The 19,594-nt window shown below is 35.2% G+C and overlaps 4 protein-coding genes and 1 non-coding gene across 5 annotated transcripts in view; 4 read left to right on the plus strand and 1 right to left on the minus strand.

Moving 5' to 3' along the window:
• Window positions 1–330, minus strand: part of LOC110424408 (Ubiquitin-conjugating enzyme family protein) — a 7,530-nt gene extending 7,200 nt beyond the window's left edge. Inside the window, exon 1 of the mRNA XM_021438962.1 lies at window positions 235–330. Coding sequence (XP_021294637.1) covers window positions 235–330 — 96 coding nt within the window. The remainder of the gene's footprint in view (window positions 1–234) is intronic.
• A 6,602-nt stretch (window positions 331–6,932) lies between these two features.
• Window positions 6,933–12,771, plus strand: LOC110423811 (uncharacterized protein At1g51745-like). Its single transcript, XM_021438183.2, is given in 6 exon segments — window positions 6,933–7,299; window positions 7,433–7,786; window positions 8,916–9,994; window positions 11,108–11,752; window positions 11,755–11,932; window positions 11,934–12,771. Coding segments are annotated over 5 exon segments (2,349 nt in total). The 5' UTR covers window positions 6,933–7,299; window positions 7,433–7,595; the 3' UTR covers window positions 12,190–12,771.
• A 326-nt stretch (window positions 12,772–13,097) lies between these two features.
• On the plus strand, window positions 13,098–15,330 carry LOC110423812 (large ribosomal subunit protein eL28z-like). The gene is made up of 4 exons (XM_021438185.2): window positions 13,098–13,215; window positions 13,338–13,506; window positions 14,050–14,213; window positions 14,988–15,330. Exons 2-4 carry the CDS (start codon window positions 13,359–13,361, stop codon window positions 15,126–15,128), a joined length of 453 nt encoding a protein of 150 aa, XP_021293860.1. The 5' UTR covers window positions 13,098–13,215; window positions 13,338–13,358; the 3' UTR covers window positions 15,129–15,330.
• LOC149526714 (small nucleolar RNA R24) lies at window positions 14,561–14,650 on the plus strand. The gene has a single exon (XR_016351779.1). It is a non-coding gene; the product is annotated as a small nucleolar RNA R24 (small nucleolar RNA).
• A 1,045-nt stretch (window positions 15,331–16,375) lies between the features above and the next one.
• LOC110424126 (aspartyl protease family protein At5g10770-like) lies at window positions 16,376–18,194 on the plus strand. Its single transcript, XM_021438629.1, has 2 exons — window positions 16,376–16,618; window positions 16,722–18,194. The coding sequence occupies exons 1-2, from the start codon at window positions 16,543–16,545 to the stop codon at window positions 18,035–18,037; spliced, it is 1,392 nt and encodes a 463-aa protein (XP_021294304.1). The 5' UTR covers window positions 16,376–16,542; the 3' UTR covers window positions 18,038–18,194.
• The last annotated feature ends 1,400 nt before the right edge of the window (window positions 18,195–19,594 follow it).

A 19,594-nucleotide genomic window follows, 5' to 3' on the forward strand; every position in this document is an offset into this window, starting at 1 on the left:
TAATATTTTATATAAATAGAGTTGTAATTTTTTAAACTTGTAAAGGATATTTTAGTCTTTATGATTTTTTGAGTTTATTCCTCAAATTATGGAATAGCTAATACCACGGAGGAGGATGGTATTAGCTATTCCTTAGTTTTGGAGGATTTTGAATCCTTGGACTATTTCTCAACCAAATAAAGGAATCAAAATTCCTTGGGAGTAAAGGGGGAATGGCTTAGCCATTCCACCAACCAAACATGCTATAAGCACTTTGAGCAAAGTCTTGTTAGTAGCTTCAGCTTGACCATTTTCTTTCGGGTAATAAGGAGTAGACTCTACATGATCCATATCGTAAAGAACAAGTAATTCCCTTACACTAGCATTAATGAATGGAGTACCATTATTTGAAAGAATATATCTGGGTATGCCAAACTTGCAAATGATGTTTTCCTTGATGAAATTTGTTATCATCAAACCAGTCGCATTCTTCAAAGAAATAACTTTAACCCATTTAGTAAAGCATTCTGTTGTTGCTAACATCCAAGTATATCTTTTAGAAAGAAGATTGATAAGTCTAATCAAATTAAATGCCCAAGTATGGAAAGACTATGGAATAACGATTCTAAGAAGTTATACATTCGGAGCATGTATAGCATTCCCATAAATCTGACATGGATAACACTTCCTTGCATAATTCATTGCATCCACTTCCATAATAAGCCAACAATACCCAAAATCCAAAAGCTTATTATAAAGCTTCTTTCCATCTTCATGTTTTTCGCTACTACCTGCATGCACTTCTTCCAATAATGGATTGACATCAACCGAGAAAACACATTTCAATGGTATTTTTGCAAATGAGAGTTTGAATAAGTCATTTTTTTTAGGAAAAAACATTGAACTCTCTTCTTGAGTTGTCTTGCATCTTAAAGTTAGCTGGTAAAATTTCATTTTAGAGAAAATCAATATAAGGCATATACCAATCATTAACACATCTTGAAATTTTCTCAATAATTCAATTAGTGCAACTCTTTGCTCACTAGAAAGACTCTTACTTATAAAGAGTGGCTTAGCCATTGCTCTTTCTTTCGTCATATTTATTTTTTCCAACTTATCAGCTTAAGGCTGGGATTGATCTTGAAGATTTGCTTTTATGGGTAATACTTCATATACTTTTTCTTTCTCTACTTTCACTTGAAGACATGATGGTAATGTATCTAGTGTCTTCCAAAGTTTAGGGTCAGGAAAAGATTTTTCCCCAAACCTAACATCCCATCATAAGTAATGCACAATTTTTTCATCTTCACGTGCATAAGAAGTTGCCTCATTAAACATCTTTTCTTAAATTACTTCTTTATATGTAGAAATGTTTCCTTTTTTTCTCTTTCCACCTTGCGTCTTTTTCTTGCCACTGTTTTCTACCTTATTCCCACCATATTCTTCCCATCGCGAGAGTAAAACACCCACAGGTTTAACAATATTCTCCATCTTCTACCTAATCCTCAAAGAAAAAAGCTTATGTATAACTCACCCATGTTGTTCAAACAAAGCTTTAGTTGGCCAGAATGAAAATCTCTTTCCCTTTCCAATTTTCTTTAATACATTAATGGTATGAGGAAGAAATGATATTATGCATGTGCAGAAATTTTATTCCAATTAGAGAATGATAAGCCACATTGCATCAATAATATGAAAACATGTCTAATCTTGAATCGACCCCATCTTGAAGTTCACTGTCACTTACCCCAGAGTAATAATCTCCTTGTTATCAAAAGAAGTGATAGCCATAAGACGACGTAAACTCTTCAAATATATGTTTAAAACACTCAAAGTGAATAGAGGTATGAGATTCATAGAGGAACCATCATCAATGAATGTTCTCTTAATAGGATATCCATTGATAGTGCTTTTCATATAAAGGGGTTTATTATGATAAGGATGGGGTGTACACATGCTTACTTTTGTAAACATAATAACATTCTAATTTACACTGGTTATCTTATCCATAGGTTGTCCTAGTAAGTTACATTCTCCATATTGTTCTCCAATTATCTAAACTAGTGATATAACTGCTTCTTTCCTTCTTTTAAAAACTCAAGTTGGTTAAAGAAATGCTTGAAGCTAGGTGTCTTTATGAGTGAATTAGTGAGTGAAAAAGTAACCATTGGAGCTTCACTTATATCATTGAACTACGTGTTCGAAGAATAAGGTTTATCATGGTGAGCATGAATTATTGCACTTACTTGCCCTTGAAGATTTGGATGAACGGAAAGATGGTTATTTTGGACTCTATTATTTTCAATCAATACTTCTCTTGTTTGCACTTGTCAATGAACATTCTCTAAAGATTTCTATATTCAACCAATGGATGACCAATTGCTCGATGATAATCACAGTACCTTAGGTTAACTTTCTCTTTTATTGTTAATGGTTGTGGAGTGTAAGGTAAATTTATCTATCCATCCCTAACCTATTTTAAGAGAAGAACTCTCATTCTATCTAGAGGTACTAAGAATGGTGGTGAAGAGTCATTCTCCTCATTTGGCTTTCTCCTTGGGACACCTCTTCTAGGACGTAAATTTGCTTGGATTGGACCTTTTTTTTCTTTACCTCTTCGTTGGATGGCATTCATCGTTAAGGTATTCCTTCTACCGAAGTGAGTGAGTCTTTTCTATCTAAGAACCATATTATTAATCCTTTGTGTAGCTTCCACTAAAGTAACAAAGGTTAGAAGAGGTAGATTCTCCAAATGTAGCTTATACTCATCAAACATCCATTAAATGCATGCCTTTACCAACTCCTTCTCATCATGAGATTCTTGTATGTTCAATTTCTTTCTAAAGTGTTAGAAGTACTCTATGAGGTCCTTTTTGGACTTTTGAAACTCTCTTCTGAGATCAATGTGAGTAATTTTCTTTTGAGTATAAAAACATTTTTTCCTAAACGGCTTACACATTTGATTCCAAAACTGAATAGAACCAAGAGTGAGGTTAGCATACCATGTATAAGCCTTTTTATGAGAAACTTGGAGAACTTTTTCAACTTTAGGTCATCATCTAATCCAGCAACTCCAATAGTCTCCACAAACTTCATGACATATTATCATGCATCTCTAGTCTTTCCATTGAATTGCTTAAACTTGAGGTTAGTATAGTCTTTGAGGTATAGTTTTGCAGCTACACTGGTCAAGTAAGGTAACTTGATATTAAAATTAGAAAAATTCAAACTTTTGTTCTTCTGATCCACAACCTTTAGAGCTCTTTCATTGTCATAAATACTTGAGTAGGAGTAGGTGGGATTGCTACAATAGAGGTAGTTGCTAAGGTAATTACAACAGTGGAGTTGGTTGGATTAAGGTTTGTAGCAACTACTACATTCCCTGCACTTTCTCCATTTCCTCCATTCCCTTAGTGTTTGTAACTAGAAGAATGACATCGTCAAGTGCCCTCTTATTAAGGTGCACAGGTTGAGCTTGAGAAGTGATGGTAATAGAGGACACGAGTTGGGATATAGTCTCCATCATTTGTCTATTATTGTCCTTTAATATTTGCATCCTTTTTTGAGAAGCTTGGATCATTCTCATCAGATCCTAAATGTAAGAGTGAATAGGTGCATCTTGGTTGCTAGTGGAGCTCTACATATTTTCCAATAACACAAAATTATAGTTGAAAAAGTCTTATTTAATGCGATCACTCTTCCTTAATGGAGTCGCTAAAATATAAAGGGTTAATGTGATAGGAAGAGGAAGCGTTGCAAACAAGTAAGGGATGTATCGGAGGTGGCGAAAAGGAAAATCAAAACAATTCTTGAAGTATTGAGTGTTGTGGCAAGTGGAAGAAAACAAGAAGAAAATAGGTAGATAATGTATAAGAGGGCTAAAGAGAGAAGTTTTGAGAGTAACGTAGTTCCGAAAAGTAAAAATCCCTTCAATGAATTGTGAAGGCTCTATATATGGTGCCAAAAGTAACAATTACAAGAAAAGACTTTACTGCATTTAATAAGTGATATTATTAGAAGAGTTTTAATGTTAGGTAACCGTTATTGAGAGTTAATGTCGAGTAATGGTTAAAAACCCATTATTTGACTATTGAAGTAATTAGATGTAATAAGACTTGTTCTTGAGTAGAAGCTAACAAAAAAGAGCTGTATGTGCATAGTACAAGAGAAGGAACTCTATATGAATAGGTACAAGAGAAAAAGTTATAGGTAAACAAGTATAAGAAAACAAGGTAAAATAGGGAAATACTTGTACTTTAGAAAAAAGTTAAGAGAGAAACTTGTTAACTACTTCCACATCTGAGCTACCAAGTTAAACTATCCGAAATATCCTAAGATGAAAGTAACCTATAAACCTTGTCACTTATTCTGAATTACTTTCACTATCATCTATGTAAAGTGGTTATTCTATGTGAAGTAGTTAATTTACTTGTATTAATTGTTCCACATTGAGTATTGCATCACTTATTCTAGTTGTTCTTTGCGAAGTAGTAATTCATTTCTTTTAGTTGTGTTGCGTAATGCAATGCTTCACTTATAATGGTTGTTCTCATTATTCTCTGTATAATATTATGATATAAAATAATTCTTTAGATAATAGGTATTAACCAAAATTAAGTATCTTCACATTTTTTGTGATTTTAATTATTCTCATTTATCATTTTGTAATTTTTTCCTAAGTAACATAGTGACTATCTTTATTTTCTCTCAATAATCAATTTGTATTTGTTCTTATACGAAATTATGCTATTAATTTTACTCAATAACATATCAAAGAAGATCTTTAAGCATGATCAAATAGATTACTTTTGAATTAAACATATTTTGGTAATTTTATTGAGTAAAATTAACAACCTAACTGAATATCTTGTGAACAGAAATTATCTATTATCTATTAATTGAAAAAAAAATCCACAAACTATAAATTAAAAAAAGGTCATACAAAAAAAATTGAAAGAATGATGATAGAGTTTACCATATTAAAATAAGTTACAAGCTCATTGACTAAAAACTAGGCACACTTTTTGAGTTGATGGATAAGATTTCTAAATGACAAAAACAAATCCTAGTGTTTTGTATAAAATTTCCAAATTTATTACTTGTTGTTGTATCAAATAGTCTTCTTCTTCTCCATACTTATTGCGTCTTGTCTCCTAATTTTCAATGTCTAAAATAATAAATAAAAACATAAAACATAATTTCTTCCGAATTATCAACATTTAAAGTTTACAAATTGTTTTTTTTATTTCCATTCATATTGTTTTTGTTTCTTTTTAACTAGTTTGGTTAAAAGAGAATGGAGTACATTCCTTAGCGTCGGTTTCTAGGTGGAGAGTTGTGTTGGGAAGCAACGGTGTCCACTGCCATCAATGCACCAACCATGCCACTACTCAACTACATCTAGTTCTTTATTTGGGTTTGTCTTTAACATATATATATATATATATTTTTAAAAAAAACATTTTTAGAGCTAATTTGGTACTAATTATATAATCTTTGGGTGTTACAATATTTCCTCAAGAAAAAAAAAAGCCACTTAAAAAAGAAGAAGAAGATCAAGATAGACCATCTCTGATCAACCGTTAATTGCGTAATCAGAGCCGTTCATCATAAAATCACATCTGCCCAACAATCAACATGCTTTTAAAGACAAAAATGCATTCTAGACAAGTGTCGGAAAATAAAGGATACAACTGTTTGTCCAAAGTCAGAACACCCAACACTTTTGCTTTTTCCTTTTCCGGACATGACATGGAGTTCACAGAAGAGTCGGTGCGCTCGCAAGATTGATGGCGCTTGTCATATTTTATGTATTTGCAAATTACGATTTCATGTCCCTTTGCTCTGTTTTCGTTTGAAACAATACGTGCCATGCATGATTCCAAATGATTGATAAAATAATTAAATAAATAAGAAAACAAAAATAGAAAATATAGCACTCATGTTTTTAACATGTCAATAGACAAATACACATAATTTAGAATACAACACCAAAAACTTAATAATTACAATGTTCAATTTAATTACAATGTTCAATTATGAGGAACAAAAGGGTGCGTAAGTCAATAGGATTACTCTGCTAATTTATAAGTCAAATTTATATGCAAAGAAGTCTCCATAGGGTTATTTCAAATGTTATAATTGAAGCTTTAGGAAGCTAATATCTCTTATAAATAGTATTATTTACACAACAAAGTAATCTTTCGGCCAAGTAAAGTCAAGTCTGGGCTTGAAAATATTGCTCAAACCGGCCTGAATAAGTTGGGCTTTGCGTATTTCAAGAGATTGATTGGTACAAACTAATTTATTAATTAATTACATAATTTCTTCAACATTAAATAAAAAAACTTAATGAATATATGAAAAAATAATGCCAATTAAAACTATTTTTTCAAAACTTCTAGATATATATAGTGGAAATAACAAGATTAAATGATGTCATAATACTGTTAAAGATTATATATTATAAACAAGATAACAATTATAAAAGGTAAACAAAGTACTTATAAAAATTAGAAATTGATTTAATTAACTATGTTATATGACAATTAGTATTGTTTTTTTTATTAACCCTTGCCCCACGAAGTCATTTTATTACCTTTGCCCTGATTAGTACAAAATTTCTCTGTACATAAAAAGAAAAAAAAAAACACCCTTGCCCTGTTTTCTTGCCTCAAGTTTGCTCAGATGAAAGAAGAATCCGCATTTTCTCATCTTCAAACGTAATCAGCACCGTTTGATTTGAATCAACAAAACTAATCCAACGGTTTAGGAAACATTTGTACGAGGCCAACGTGCCAAAAAAAAAAAAAGGGGATTAGTAAGATAGTTCGCTTTTGTTTAAAAAGAAAAATTGTTGCTTAAGTAAATTTTTTCTTCTCTCTTCTCTATCTTTTCCCGACCTTGAACCGGAAAAGCAAAAAGGTGCGTTTTATTATTTTTGGCCTTGATGATCCAACAGAGGCCTAATATTTTTTTGTTTTTTCTTTTCTTCACTCTTCGTTTTCTTAAAAACTCTCTCCTTCCCTCTATCTCTCACTCTGCTCACTCTCCGCCCGTACACTCTGCCGAGAAAACCCCATAAAATCCTTGACAAAAAAAGAATAAAAGTGAAGTTGCAGCGCATTTAGATATATATTTTCAAGTTTCTCAAGAAAAAAACCCCGGAAATTTAATTAAAAAGTGGAAAAGGAAACCCAAAAAGAAATCTTCAAAACAAGAAAAGGAAAAAAAATTTCGCCAGATCTTTTTTTGTTGTTTACACTGGGCTTTGTCTTCACCACCTAGATCCTTTTCCCTCCATAAGCCCTTTCGACTTAGGTTTTTATCTCGCTTTTAAGCTTTTTTCTTTCCTGGGTTTATGGGTTCTTCTTTGTTTCTTTTCTGGCTGTTTAGTTGCATGCAGGATTAAGGTTTTTCTTACTATTTCTTTTTCTTTTTAATTTTTTTTCAGGTTTTAAAGGGCATATGCATTTGTTCAAGCAACGGACTATTTGTTGGTGGTTTTGGAGTCTTGGGTCTGCTTCAAAACGGAGTTTAAGGATTGACTTTTAAAGATCAGATTTTTTTCTTAACATTTACTTTTTAAGGAGGATTTTTGGCGGAAGGGGTTTCTGATGGGGAGCCCCGATGAGCCCAACACAAAGGGCATTGATGCCTCGGTGGGTGGGTTGGTTTGGGTCCGACGTCGAAACGGTTCCTGGTGGCCGGGTCGGATTATGGGCCTCGACGAGCTCTCTGAGAGTTGTTTGGTTTCTCCGAGATCCGGTACTCCTGTTAAGCTTCTTGGTCGTGAAGATGCAAGCGTGTGAGTCCATTTCGTTTAATCTTTTAGTTACTTTTTAGATTTTTTTTTTGGGTTTAGTTGCTTGCATTTCTGTTGATGATTAGTTTTTTTTATGTAAAATTATTTGTTTAGTATTCTTCATAGTTTTGTCATTTTTTTGAACTTTTTTTTGATGTTGCTTAATCAATGAAATGATAAAAAAATGGGGAAACACTTGCAGAGAATAAAGGGTCTTTTCTTCTGGTGGTTTTTATATATTTGTTTGGTTCCATTTGAAGGGTTTCCAAAACATTGCAAACTTGTGGTTTTGACTCAAATGATGCACTTTCATGTTTATACGTGTGCTTTTTGGCAATATATGGTGGAATGTTGAGCATTTGCATTATATTGAAAGCATGCTTGTTTGCTTTGGTGCGTTATGCCTGTTCTTTGGGCTGTCAGTGAACTATTTCACTTAACAATTTCTGTCTTTTGAAGAAAATCTTGTTGTGGCTGTTTTAAAACTAGAACTTTATGTTTCTTCAGGAAAATTTTTTCCCTTAAACACTGGTGATTTATATTAGGCTGGTAAGAGAATCTGTATTTGATCCTCCAAAAGCCCTTTATAAATGTTGTGCTTTTTTTCTTTCTTCTATTGCCTTGTCTTTTATGTTGTGATAGGGTATAGGCATTGGTTATTGAGCTCTAAAGGTAAATTTCTAAATCAGTTCAGTAGATGAGTGTTTGTTCTGTCATGTGTTAGTAGAGCCTGTAACCATTTCTTGTTGCAATTGTCACTTTGTTACTTGAGGACTATGTATCAATCCAGTAGAAAATGAAAAAAATATCCAAGGTTTGGGTAGATGACTTCTATGTTCATTATCAGGTTATGACGGTTTAGATTCAAGGTTTTACCTTCTGATCCCATGGTGTCTAAGGTTTAAACCATGTCCAATGCTGGATGATTTATGAGTAAAGGACTGTTAGTGCTGTATTTTATTCTTTTTAATTTCTAGGATCATTTGTATTTGAAGATTGAAATACATGAATGAGAGGAAGTCTTATGTTCACATGATGGTCACCTTTGAATAGCAAGAATTTACTGCACTTGGCGTTTGTTCTTATTACTTGATTTTGTTGACTAAATTTCTTTGCCATTTTTTGGCATTAGGGACTGGTATAATCTTGAAAAGTCTAAGAGGGTGAAGGCCTTTCGCTGTGGAGAATATGATGAATGTATTGAGAAAGCAAAGGCTTCGGCAGCAAATTCTAGCAAGAAAGCAGTGAAATATGCTCGAAGAGAAGATGCTATTCTCCATGCTCTTGAGATTGAGAGTGCACGCTTAGGCAAGGATCATCCAGATTATTTCTCTAGAAAAGATAATTCTGGTGGTGACCAGGGTAGTTTGGTCAAAGAATCACCTACCATGTCACATTCTGGGAAAGAAAATGAGGATATGACTGATGAAATGAGTGATACGGAGGACGACTCAGATTCAGCTCCAGAATTATCACAGTCTGGCATATCCTTTGAAGAGCCAAATCATATTAATGGTACCAAGGGGCATTGTGTGCTGGTAAAGAGAAGGAAAACCCCAAATGACTCAGAGGATGATGGAACAGAAGGAATCAAGCGCATGAGAGGCCTTGAGGATCTAGGCATGGGTGTAGGATCAAAAAGGAAAGCCCAGGCTGCAGGGGTGCTCGAGTTAGTTCAACAAGATCATGCTTCATTCTATGACCCAAACATGGGCAATTGCGTGTCTAATGGAAGTCCTGTAAATGGTAGCAGAAATCATTCATCATCATTGAAAAGAAAGAGGTCTCAAGTGGCAAACGTTCATGAATTCTTGAAAAGGAAAAATCGTCGGCGACCACTAACCAAGGTTTTGGAGAGTACAGCTATGGTGTCAGTTCCAGTTGTTTGTGATGAAATTCCAAGCTCAAGTGGCTCACCCCTTAGGGGACTCTCTGACAGCAAAGTTTCAGGAATGGATTCTAATGAGTCACGGAGAAGTGTTTCTGCTGTAATTAACAACAACAACAACAACAATAACAACTCCGATAGTACAGGAGTTTCATGTGAGAATGGTGTCTCTTTAAATGCTTCTGAACATGCTGCTGATGCAACCCAAACTAATAATAAGACGAAATACAATGAAATTTCGAGCATATTAGAGTTAGCTGAGAATGGTTCTTCTGACAAGCTATTTGATGTGCCATTTGTTGGAGAAGATAAACCATCTGCAGGTATTGTGGAATAAACTTTTATATAATATGTTGTAGCATTTTCTAATTCGCTGCATCTTTTTTGTGCATAAACATATTCTGCTGCTTCTATAAATTGCTTTTCTATTGCAGGGGATATGGATTATTTGTTTTATCATGCCTTGTTATTCACCATGTTGATCGTGTGTCTGCATAATGTTGGTTTTGTGTGAGGCAAAAGCTTGTCATTAGCTGGGCTCCAGCTTGTTTGACTTTCTTCTAAATAAGTCATAACTAATGAACTGCAGCCAATTTCTGATGATCCGATAACTTGAGGACAGCTATCCTGGCATGAGATGAAGTTGATCCTAAAAGAAACAACTAAGGATGGGTACTAAACTAGAGGCCCAACTCTATTAAAACCCAAACACATATTGTATTATGCTGAGGAATTAGATGACATGGATAAAAAGTTAAACTGTCACTGATATTAGTGACAAGTTTGGAAATCAGCTAAAATACTCTTCTTATGAGTTCAGGATATAATGACGTGAGATGAATGTTCTAACCATGAGTTTATAATCAATATGTGACTGGATTGGAAGCTGAACACATTGATTTTTATGCTCTTCCACAATCAGTGGGCTGAGCTGAAATCTTGCATTGGCTAATAAGGGCATAATCTGGGCCAATAACTTGAATGGTCTTGCTAGTAGTCCCTGTTGAATAACAATTTGCCTGGAGACTCAAGTCAAACTTGAGGTAAAGACAGTGGAATTCCCTTTGTTTTATGGAATTCTTTTCCTTCTTTTGCCATGCACCTCTTCTATCAGAATTTATTTCTACCTCAACCATTTCTGTTTGAAATAAGGTTAGTTTAGTATTGGGTCTGCGTGGTTCATGCATTGTGGTCTTTTGCTTGTCTGTAGATTTAAGTACATGGTCTGATGACATATTTAGCATAAGAAGGTACACATTCTGGTAATGTTTCATTTTGTTGATCTTTCTTACAAAACCTCCAGTGTGTGATAATTAGATGTGTATGCCTGCTCTTCTAAAAGCAGATTCCTTTACCTTTTCCTCTCTCATCTTTTTTCAGCTGTAGAATTTTACATTTTTCCCTATTGGTACTGATGAACCATATGATTTTGACAGATTTTTCTCCAATATTTGTATCTTGTTCATCTGAGACGCCTGAAGTTGGTGATTTGGGAAGGCAAGCTGAAACTGAGGGACATAATGAATCTGGTTGTACCAGATCAGTGGCTGCTCATACTAATAGTATTAGCCAGAGGATAGAGAAAGGTACTGCTGAATGGCAGTTAAAAGGAAAGAGGAAATCAAGACAAATAAGTAAAAATCGAAAGCATGACTCAAGAAAATATGCCGACATGGATGATGTACCAAATGCTTGTTTGGCAGGTATAGAGCACTTGGATGGATTTTCTCAGGGTTCTGATCAGAAAGTTGATTGCAATGGTGTTGGGTCAGTTGCTTCATACAATTGCACCTTGCAATCCAAGTCCAAGTCTGTTGTTGAAGAGCAGCTTAATGGGTTCCAGGACTGGAAGTCTATGTCTCGGGAGCCTCGTGCGAGAGGCCCAATAGTGGAGGCAAAAATACTGCCCGATGGTTCTGTGACCCCTCAAAGGTCACTTCCATACCGTCAGTCTCGCTATACTGTTCATTCCAGGTATCAGATGACAGATTTTCCAGGAAAACCTTTTTCCGCTGATTCATCATTTTATGATGTGAAGATTGAGGTGAAAGCTAACTATCGGCCACAGCATGTTCCATTAGTTTCCTCATGAGTAAACTGAATGGAAAAGCCATAATTGGTCACCCTTTAACTGTTGAGGTTTTGAGTGATGATTACTATGGCAGTTTGACTCGAGAAGCTGCAATGGAGTGCACTGAAATTGGTCCTGTAGTGAAGCGAAAGTCAGAAGGTGGGCGAGTTCCTACAAAGCATATGAAACTGCACGCACGTTTTCTCCACGAAATCAGTGAAAGCAAAGAAATCTGGACTATTGTCTAAAAAGATTCGGAAATTGTCTTCATTGACTGGTCAAAAACTCGGTTTAGCTGACAGGAAACTGGTGGTGGAGAAGCCTAAGGGTCCTGTAATAGCTTGTGTTCCTCTGAAGTTAGTATTCAGTAGGATAAACGAAGCATTGAATGGCTCAGCACGACCAACACATGTGCCCTTCAACGTCAAGCAATTCATGAGTAGATGATCCCTACTATAGTGAATGTGGTTCAGTACTGGGATTTGATTTGATTAGAGAACCTGGTTGCTGGTTCATTTTTAAAAGCCTTGCTGATAGCAACAGCAGCATACAATCTGCCCACAGGTAGAATGAATCCCGTTGTACAATTGAAGTGACATTGGGTTGTTGTAGAAAAGGAAACTGGTAAGGAGTATGAAGGATGATGAAGAAGGGCTTCTCTGGCTTTGTATATATGAAAATGTAACATTAGTTGAGGTGTAAAGGAGGTGGGATCTGGTATTAGGTATATCCATGACCTGATATTGGGTTTTTCTTTTTTTTTTTTTTAATTCATGAATTCAGGTTGATTCAGGGGGCTAATAACCTAAATTTTGCAGTTGTACCCTTTTTGTTTTTTGGGGTTTGGGACTATGACTTGGTAATTTATTCCAAAGCCACTTTCTTTTCAACTCTGTTTTGTTTTTGGAATTCAGATGTTGCTGCTAATTCCAATCCCTTCTTTCCTCCTCAATCAAGTCCTTATGAGGCTCATGTTTCCCACTTGCTTTGTTTATTTATTTTTTAATTGGAGATGTCCCTTTTTGGGTTTATCATTTCATGGATCAGGCATGGTCTCAAATTCTCAAATCTCAAATATAACTGTCAAAACACATGGCCCTTTTACAAATGTTTCAAAGGGTATAAGAAAATGTATAGCATAAGATCAAATATCGGATTAATTAATTATTTATACATATTTTAGTTTTAATTTAATTTAATTTATTTTATTTATCATGCAAAAAGAAAATTCTTGATATATTCAACTTTGAGTTGTTTTGCGTTTTGTTTAAGTTTATAAGACAGGGTCCAACAAAACCTGCACTAAAAGAAAAGGACATGATCGTAATAAACAAAATGAATGATACCCTTTCCGTCTTAAAAGGAAAACAGGCTAGGGTTTTAAGTGATATAAAACCTCTTTTTCGCTCTTCTTTACAGTCTCCAATTCTCGCTGCAGCTCCCATCCCTAGAAAAAAACCCTAAAAATTTCAGGTTCTCCTTCAATTCTTAGCTCCCTGCTAATATGTATCTGCCTTTTCTTTTTGGTTTGTTTTTGTTTTAATGGCTTTTAATCTTACGAAGAGGCTTTCTGTGTTTGGGTGGATCTGGTGCAGTGAGGTGCAGGGAAGGAGAAGATGGCGACAGTTCCGGGACAGTTGATTTGGGAGATAGTGAAGAAGAACAATTCTTTTTTGGTGAAGCAGTTTGGAAGAGGAACCGCTAGCGTTCAGTTCAGCAAAGAGCCAAACAATCTCTACAATCTCAACTCCTACAAACACTCTGGTATTATTTTGATCCAAAAGTTTCTTCTTTCTTTTATTGTTGTTCATTCGATTGTGTTTATGTCAGGTTTATTTGGCAAATGAAAATTTCTTTTGCTTTTTTTTTCCTGTTTTATCAAGTAAAAGAGAAAAGGAAATATTTGCCTGGCAAATGATTGTTCAGGGAATGACAGAAGAAATATTTGGTATTTCTTGTTTCGTTTTTGCTTTTTTTTTTCTCTTAAAAAATTGAATTAAGTTTTCTTAGGAAAACTGAAATAGTGATCTGATATAACCATAAGAACATCCAAGTACGATGAGGGGGGCAATTTTAATTGATATAGTACTTGAAAAGTTGGAAGCGAAGTTGCTGTTTTTATCTTGAGAATAGTTGAAACCTGGAATTGCACAAAGGAATACATGTCCTATTTGTTTAATATATATTCTTTGTCTCCCTCCCCTGCTCCAGTTTCTCAACTCAATGGGTGAACTCGTTCTTTGAGTTTAGTTGAGTCGGGACTTTGGTTCAGTTGACTTACTCTTCACTGGATCTATGAAACGTTAGGGCTGGCAAACAAGAAAACAGTCACCATTCAAAGTGGGGGCAAAGATCAGTCTGTGCTGCTAGCAACAACTAAGACCAAGAAGCAGAACAAGCCTTCAAGTTTGCTTCACAAGTCTGTCATGAGAAAGGAGTTCCCCAGGATGGCCAAGGCAGTCAAAAACCAGGTAAAATGGGAAGTCATCATCTGAACCATTTCTGTTTATTCTTTTTGTAGGTTTGGTTTTGCCTCTGAAAGCTTTCCCTACCTCCCCCAACTATTTGATATTAATTTGTAACTTATTGGTAATTGTTGTGCGTGTTTGTTTTTGAAGAGAAAGAATTGTTTGCCCAAAGATTCACCACCAAAAACAGTTGTTTTTTTTTTCATTAAAAAAAGTTTGAACTCTTTATCTAATATTAGTTCCTTAAACTAACTGGTGAAAATTGTTAGATTATTTAGTTGATTGATGATTTGTTTGTCTAAAGGTGTGGCATTGCTTGCATTCAAATTTAAATTTTTTGAAAGTTTTAATTTGCGGTGATGAAGCAATAACATGTAAGAAGGATCTATTTGTTGGATTCTTCTATGAAATTTCCTTGTTACGCTTGGCTTCTGAGCTTTTAAAGTTTAATGAGTGCAATTTCAATGCTTATGTAGCTTGCTTTGAGCATGATGTGTATATGTGTATGCTGAATTTTGGCTGTCATGCTCTCTTGTGTAGCTTGTCCCCTTCTGTTTTACTTTTTCTCCCCACCTTCCCTCTGTTTTTCCTCCTTGAACTTTGCTGCTATTATATTCTCAATTATATTAATGTAACTTGGTGATTTTGGCAATTGCACTGTCTCCATGCTGCAGTCCATATTGATTTTCAATGATATTCTGAAATTCTGTTCATCTAAGCATGGTGATTCTTTTATGAATTTTGCCTAATGTCTATGTCTTGTTTCAAATATTGCAGGTGGCAGACAACTACTACAGGCCAGATTTAACGAAAGCAGCCCTTGCAAGGTTGAGTGCTGTGAACAGGAGTCTGAAGGTTGCCAAGTCTGGTGTCAAGAAGAGGAACAGACAAGCTTTGAAGATCCGAGGAAGGAAGTGAAGTAGGGGGTTAAGTTGTTTTGTGCTGTGATTTCATTGTTCTAGACACTTTTTTCCCTCTTTTTTGAAATTGTCTTATTTTGGTTCATGGTTTTAGCTGGGTGGTGGATTTTATGTCGGTTTTGAAACAAAAGAGAATCATGGTCCTTGATAGTATGTTTTCCGGATTATACTATGGTAATTTTGAGCATTTTGGCCCTTAATGCATTGAGAAAAACATAGCATTTGCTTCTGCATTGGCATGCAATGTTTGTGTCAGCAGACGTTACCATGAAAACTGTGCTAAAGCTAATGGCAGCGGTCGCTATGCTTGTATCCTTCTGCGCAATATTGAGTAAAATTATGTTTGGAAATAAAATAAAAAAATTCGCTACTAGTACTATGAGGCGGAGACATATCCTATCCGAGTTTTCTTGGTATATTACCATACGGTAAAAATTCGCATATCATCTACCTTTAAACATTTAATTTGTACTTTTGTTGTTAACAAAACATAAAAAAAAGAAAAGAGAAATCGCAATTTGCTCTTACTTTATTTGGCCTAAAAACAATGACGGTTAAGTTAATTTGACCATTCCAAGGTAAAGCTCAATATGTTTCTTCATCTTCATGCAAGCTCGTAAAGTGGAAAATATCATTGATACTCGTAAAAGGTCCAATTAAATGATCCCATGATCACTCCAGAGGACATTGTTACGTGATATTTTTAGTTAGCTTGAATACAAAAGACTTTGATGATCTGGAAAACATTTCCAGATCATAATAAAGTTTTAGTTGGAGAGGACCTTTCCATGGCCCAAACCCATGATTCAAAGGGCTGGTTTGATGCTTTTTTCTCATTTTTTTCCAACATTGTATGGCCAATTTGTACGACCTCGATAAGACAGTTAAAACACGTAGGAGAATGATAGCCATGAGAACCCCCATCGCCTATGCTCGGCCTCTGAATCTTATTTTGCACATATGCTTCCATCAGTGTCCTTTGCATATCGAGCTGTACACATATATTCTTATCCAGTAAAAGCAGCCGTTCGATGCAAGTACCGTTTCCCACCCCTGTCACAGCAATAGGTATTATGGGTTTTTGTTCCGTATTTCCACTTTCTTAATTGCTCACAAACAAAACGAAGATAAGATAACATATAACAATTTTATAAATATTTATTTTTTATTTCTAATCTAACAGTTTAAAGTTCCACTTACTTTAACCAAGCCCCATTATTGTTGAAGGGATGTGACAGCATTGATATTTCTCCAACTAATAGTTCATGATTGGACATGATTTCTTTATGCATTCCTCTCCATTTGAAACTCTGCCACACTCACTTGTAAATGAAATGGTCTCCTTTCTTGTTATAAGCTCCCCTTCTTTTAGATAAAGAGAGGACAGGCTATAAGTCGGCTGCATAACTGAGATGGCGTTTGTTTGGTTTCTAATTTTCTCTCTGCCACTTGCAATTGCAGTGGCACCTCTGCTCGCAGAACTCCAAGGTATGTATATGTTTTCCGTATTCTATGAAATATATATTTGAAATATAAATGGATAGGTTTATATGTATGGTCATTATTATAAACGATGAACCAATTTTTGCAGAGAATAAGTTGGAAGTCAACCAGTCTGGCATATACGTTAAGATCTATCACGTTCAAGGGCCTGAGTCTTCTCTCACCCCAGAATTCTCCTTATCCTTCTCCAATTTTCTCTTGCGTGATGAAGAACGTGTTGAGGCTCTCAATTCCATAGTAGCCCAAGACAGGGGCAGGGGCAGAGGCAGAGGGAGTACAAATTCCGCTTTATCCCAGAGATTAGGATATTGGTCAAGTGCAAAGTCTTTGAGTATCCCACTGAATCCAGGTTTATCCATCGGCACAGGGAACTACTATTTCAGGATAGGCCTTGGAACTCCGGTCAAGTACTATGACGTGCTCATGGATACAGGCAGCTCCTTCTCCTGGATCCAGTGTGAGCCTTGTAAAGTATACTGTCACGGCCAGGCAGACCCTGTGTTTAATCCCTCTGCATCTAAGACATACAAATCTCTCTCATGTGCCGCCTCTGAGTGCTCTTCACTCAAGGAAGCAACTTTGAACAACCCTTTATGTACTACTTCAAACAAGTGCATATACACGGCCAGCTATGGTGATTCATCATACTCAATTGGCTACTTAAGTCAAGATTTACTGACCTTATCACGATCCCAAACCTTCTCCAATTTCCTATATGGATGTGGGCAGGACAATGAAGGCCTGTTCGGAAGGGCAGCTGGGCTAGTAGGACTAGCCCGTGACAAACTCTCCATGCTAGCTCAGGTGTCCTCCAAATATGGATATGCTTTCTCTTACTGTCTGCCCACAGCTAATTCTACTGCCGCTGGAGGTTTCCTGAAAATAGGAAAGCCTTCTCTATCATCATTCAAGTTCACTCCCATGATCACAGATCCTCATCAGAATCCTAGTTTGTACTATCTAAGGTTGACATCTATAACTGTGGCAGGTATCCCTCTTAGGGTGGCTGCTGCTGAGTATAGAGTCCCAACCGTCATAGACTCTGGAACTGTTATCACACGCCTGCCAATGTCTTTGTATTCTGCCTTGCGAGATGCCTTTGTAAAGATCATGTCCAAAAAGTATGCGCAAGCCCCTGGATTTTCGATATTGGATTGCTGTTTCCTGGGGACTGTCAAGACTATCTCGGCGGCACCTGAGATTCAAATGATGTTTCAAGGAGGAGCTGACCTCACTCTTGGTGCTTCCAATGTGCTCATACAAGCTGAGGAGGGAGTTACATGCTTGGCCTTTGCTGGATGGAGCCAAACAGCCGTTATTGGAAATCATCAACAGCAGACTTTTGAGGTTGCTTATGATGTGTCTGATTCAAGAATTGGATTCGCGGCTAATGCCTGCCACTGATCCCTACCATTTTCCGTTTGATAATTAATTAAAGTGAAATATAATATATTTGAATAATCACACTGCAAATCAACCGCTAGGAGAGCTCATTGTGAATGAATGATTTGTCCCAGCTTTTTAATTGTAAATGTCAAGGATATATAATTCCATGTCTTAATTAGTGTAGTTGTCACTTGCCACCATATTTAATAATAGACTAAGCTATGGTAGCAGACACTGTCATTCTTTGGAATGACTGATCTGTTTTGAGTTATGGCAAAGTTTTAATTTGAAATATTTCAAACTAATAGATTATCAAATATTGAAATATTATACTCTTTAAAGATTCAAATTTGACTTTGTTCATGAAAAATTGAAATAAAATGTGGAAGTAAGTGTCAGTAGATCAATGTTGAAAAATATTACAAGTAGCTAGTATGGTTAACATTTTCATCTTTCTTGCAGTGGGTTAGGGAAAGTCTTTTTAGTTTCTGACTCGAAATCTTAAGTCTTAGAAGGTATTGCAATTATTTACATCCAGTCTCAAGCAAGGAAATTAATTAGACTGATTAACTTTGCATCCATCCACACCGACAACCATGTCCCTGGGACTTGGAAAGGCAGCTGTCAATGTGTTTTCTTTTTTAGCAATTTGGAGAAAAACTATATTTCATATTAGATTAAAAAAACTTCTAATAGAGCATATTACCTTCTGACCAAGTTTTCTTGGTTTATTGCCATGCACTAAAAGTGCATATATCATTGTAAACCTTTGGTATGAAATATTATCTTTGAGTAATAATAAAAAAGATAAAACATTTATGTATGTAATGACTAATGACCGTAATCTACCTAAGGAAGCTGTTTGACTTTGCAATTTGTCCATAACTCCTTGTCTGGCCAAAATTAGTTATTAAGTTGTTCTTTCTCATCCTTAAATTATAATACTATCTTTAGAGCGTATATGCTATATATATGATAATAATTCAAGGCATTCCCTACTTGAGGAATTAAAGCTAATAAACTTGTTTTTGCCAGAGACAAATAACAATTTTCAAGCATACCTTTTTTTATATAAGTATGATGCTTGTAGGGAATTGTTAACAGGAGAAAAAAAAAGCAAAAGAAAACGTGACCTTCACCACATAATTTGGGTTTTGAATAATTTGGAGAAAAAATATATTTGGAATTAGATAAAAGAATACTAATAAAGGATATTAACTCCAGCCCAAGTTTTCTTGCTCTATTACCATGCACTAAAAAAGCATACATCATTTTGTTGCAAACATTAGGTATGAAATATTATCATGGAATTAAAAAAAATAAAAGAAATATTTATAGAAATGAACGATTATCTATAGGCATATATATGGAAGCATTTTGACTTTGCAATTTGTCATGCCTTTGTATCTGGACCAAAAAGTATAAAGTTGTTTCTTTACTTTAAATTACACTAATATTATCTTTAGAGCTTATATGCTATACGATAGTAATTCAAGTCATTTTCTATATGCATTTACTAGGGGAAAGCTAAAACGTCTTTTTTCCTTCTTTTCTATTTGTATTGCAACAGTTAAA

Source organism: Theobroma umbraticum, unplaced genomic scaffold, assembly GCF_002168275.2.
Source record: "Theobroma umbraticum cultivar Fairchild unplaced genomic scaffold, ASM216827v3 scaffold_204.0, whole genome shotgun sequence".
Taxonomy (NCBI): domain Eukaryota; kingdom Viridiplantae; phylum Streptophyta; class Magnoliopsida; order Malvales; family Malvaceae; genus Theobroma; species Theobroma umbraticum.

What these genes read in the sequence shown, in the direction of transcription:
- LOC110423812 (XM_021438185.2), top strand. Translation starts at nt 13,359, where the DNA reads ATGGCGACAGTTCCGGGACAGTTGATTTGGGAGATAGTGAAGAAGAAC. An exon ending in CAACTCCTACAAACACTCTG is followed by an intron (nt 13,507 to 14,049) that starts GTATTATTTTGA and finishes ATGAAACGTTAG; the next exon opens with GGCTGGCAAACAAGAAAACA. An exon ending in CCAAGGCAGTCAAAAACCAG is followed by an intron (nt 14,214 to 14,987) that starts GTAAAATGGGAA and finishes CAAATATTGCAG; the next exon opens with GTGGCAGACAACTACTACAG.
- LOC110424126 (XM_021438629.1), top strand. Translation starts at nt 16,543, where the DNA reads ATGGCGTTTGTTTGGTTTCTAATTTTCTCTCTGCCACTTGCAATTGCA. An exon ending in TCTGCTCGCAGAACTCCAAG is followed by an intron (nt 16,619 to 16,721) that starts GTATGTATATGT and finishes CAATTTTTGCAG; the next exon opens with AGAATAAGTTGGAAGTCAAC.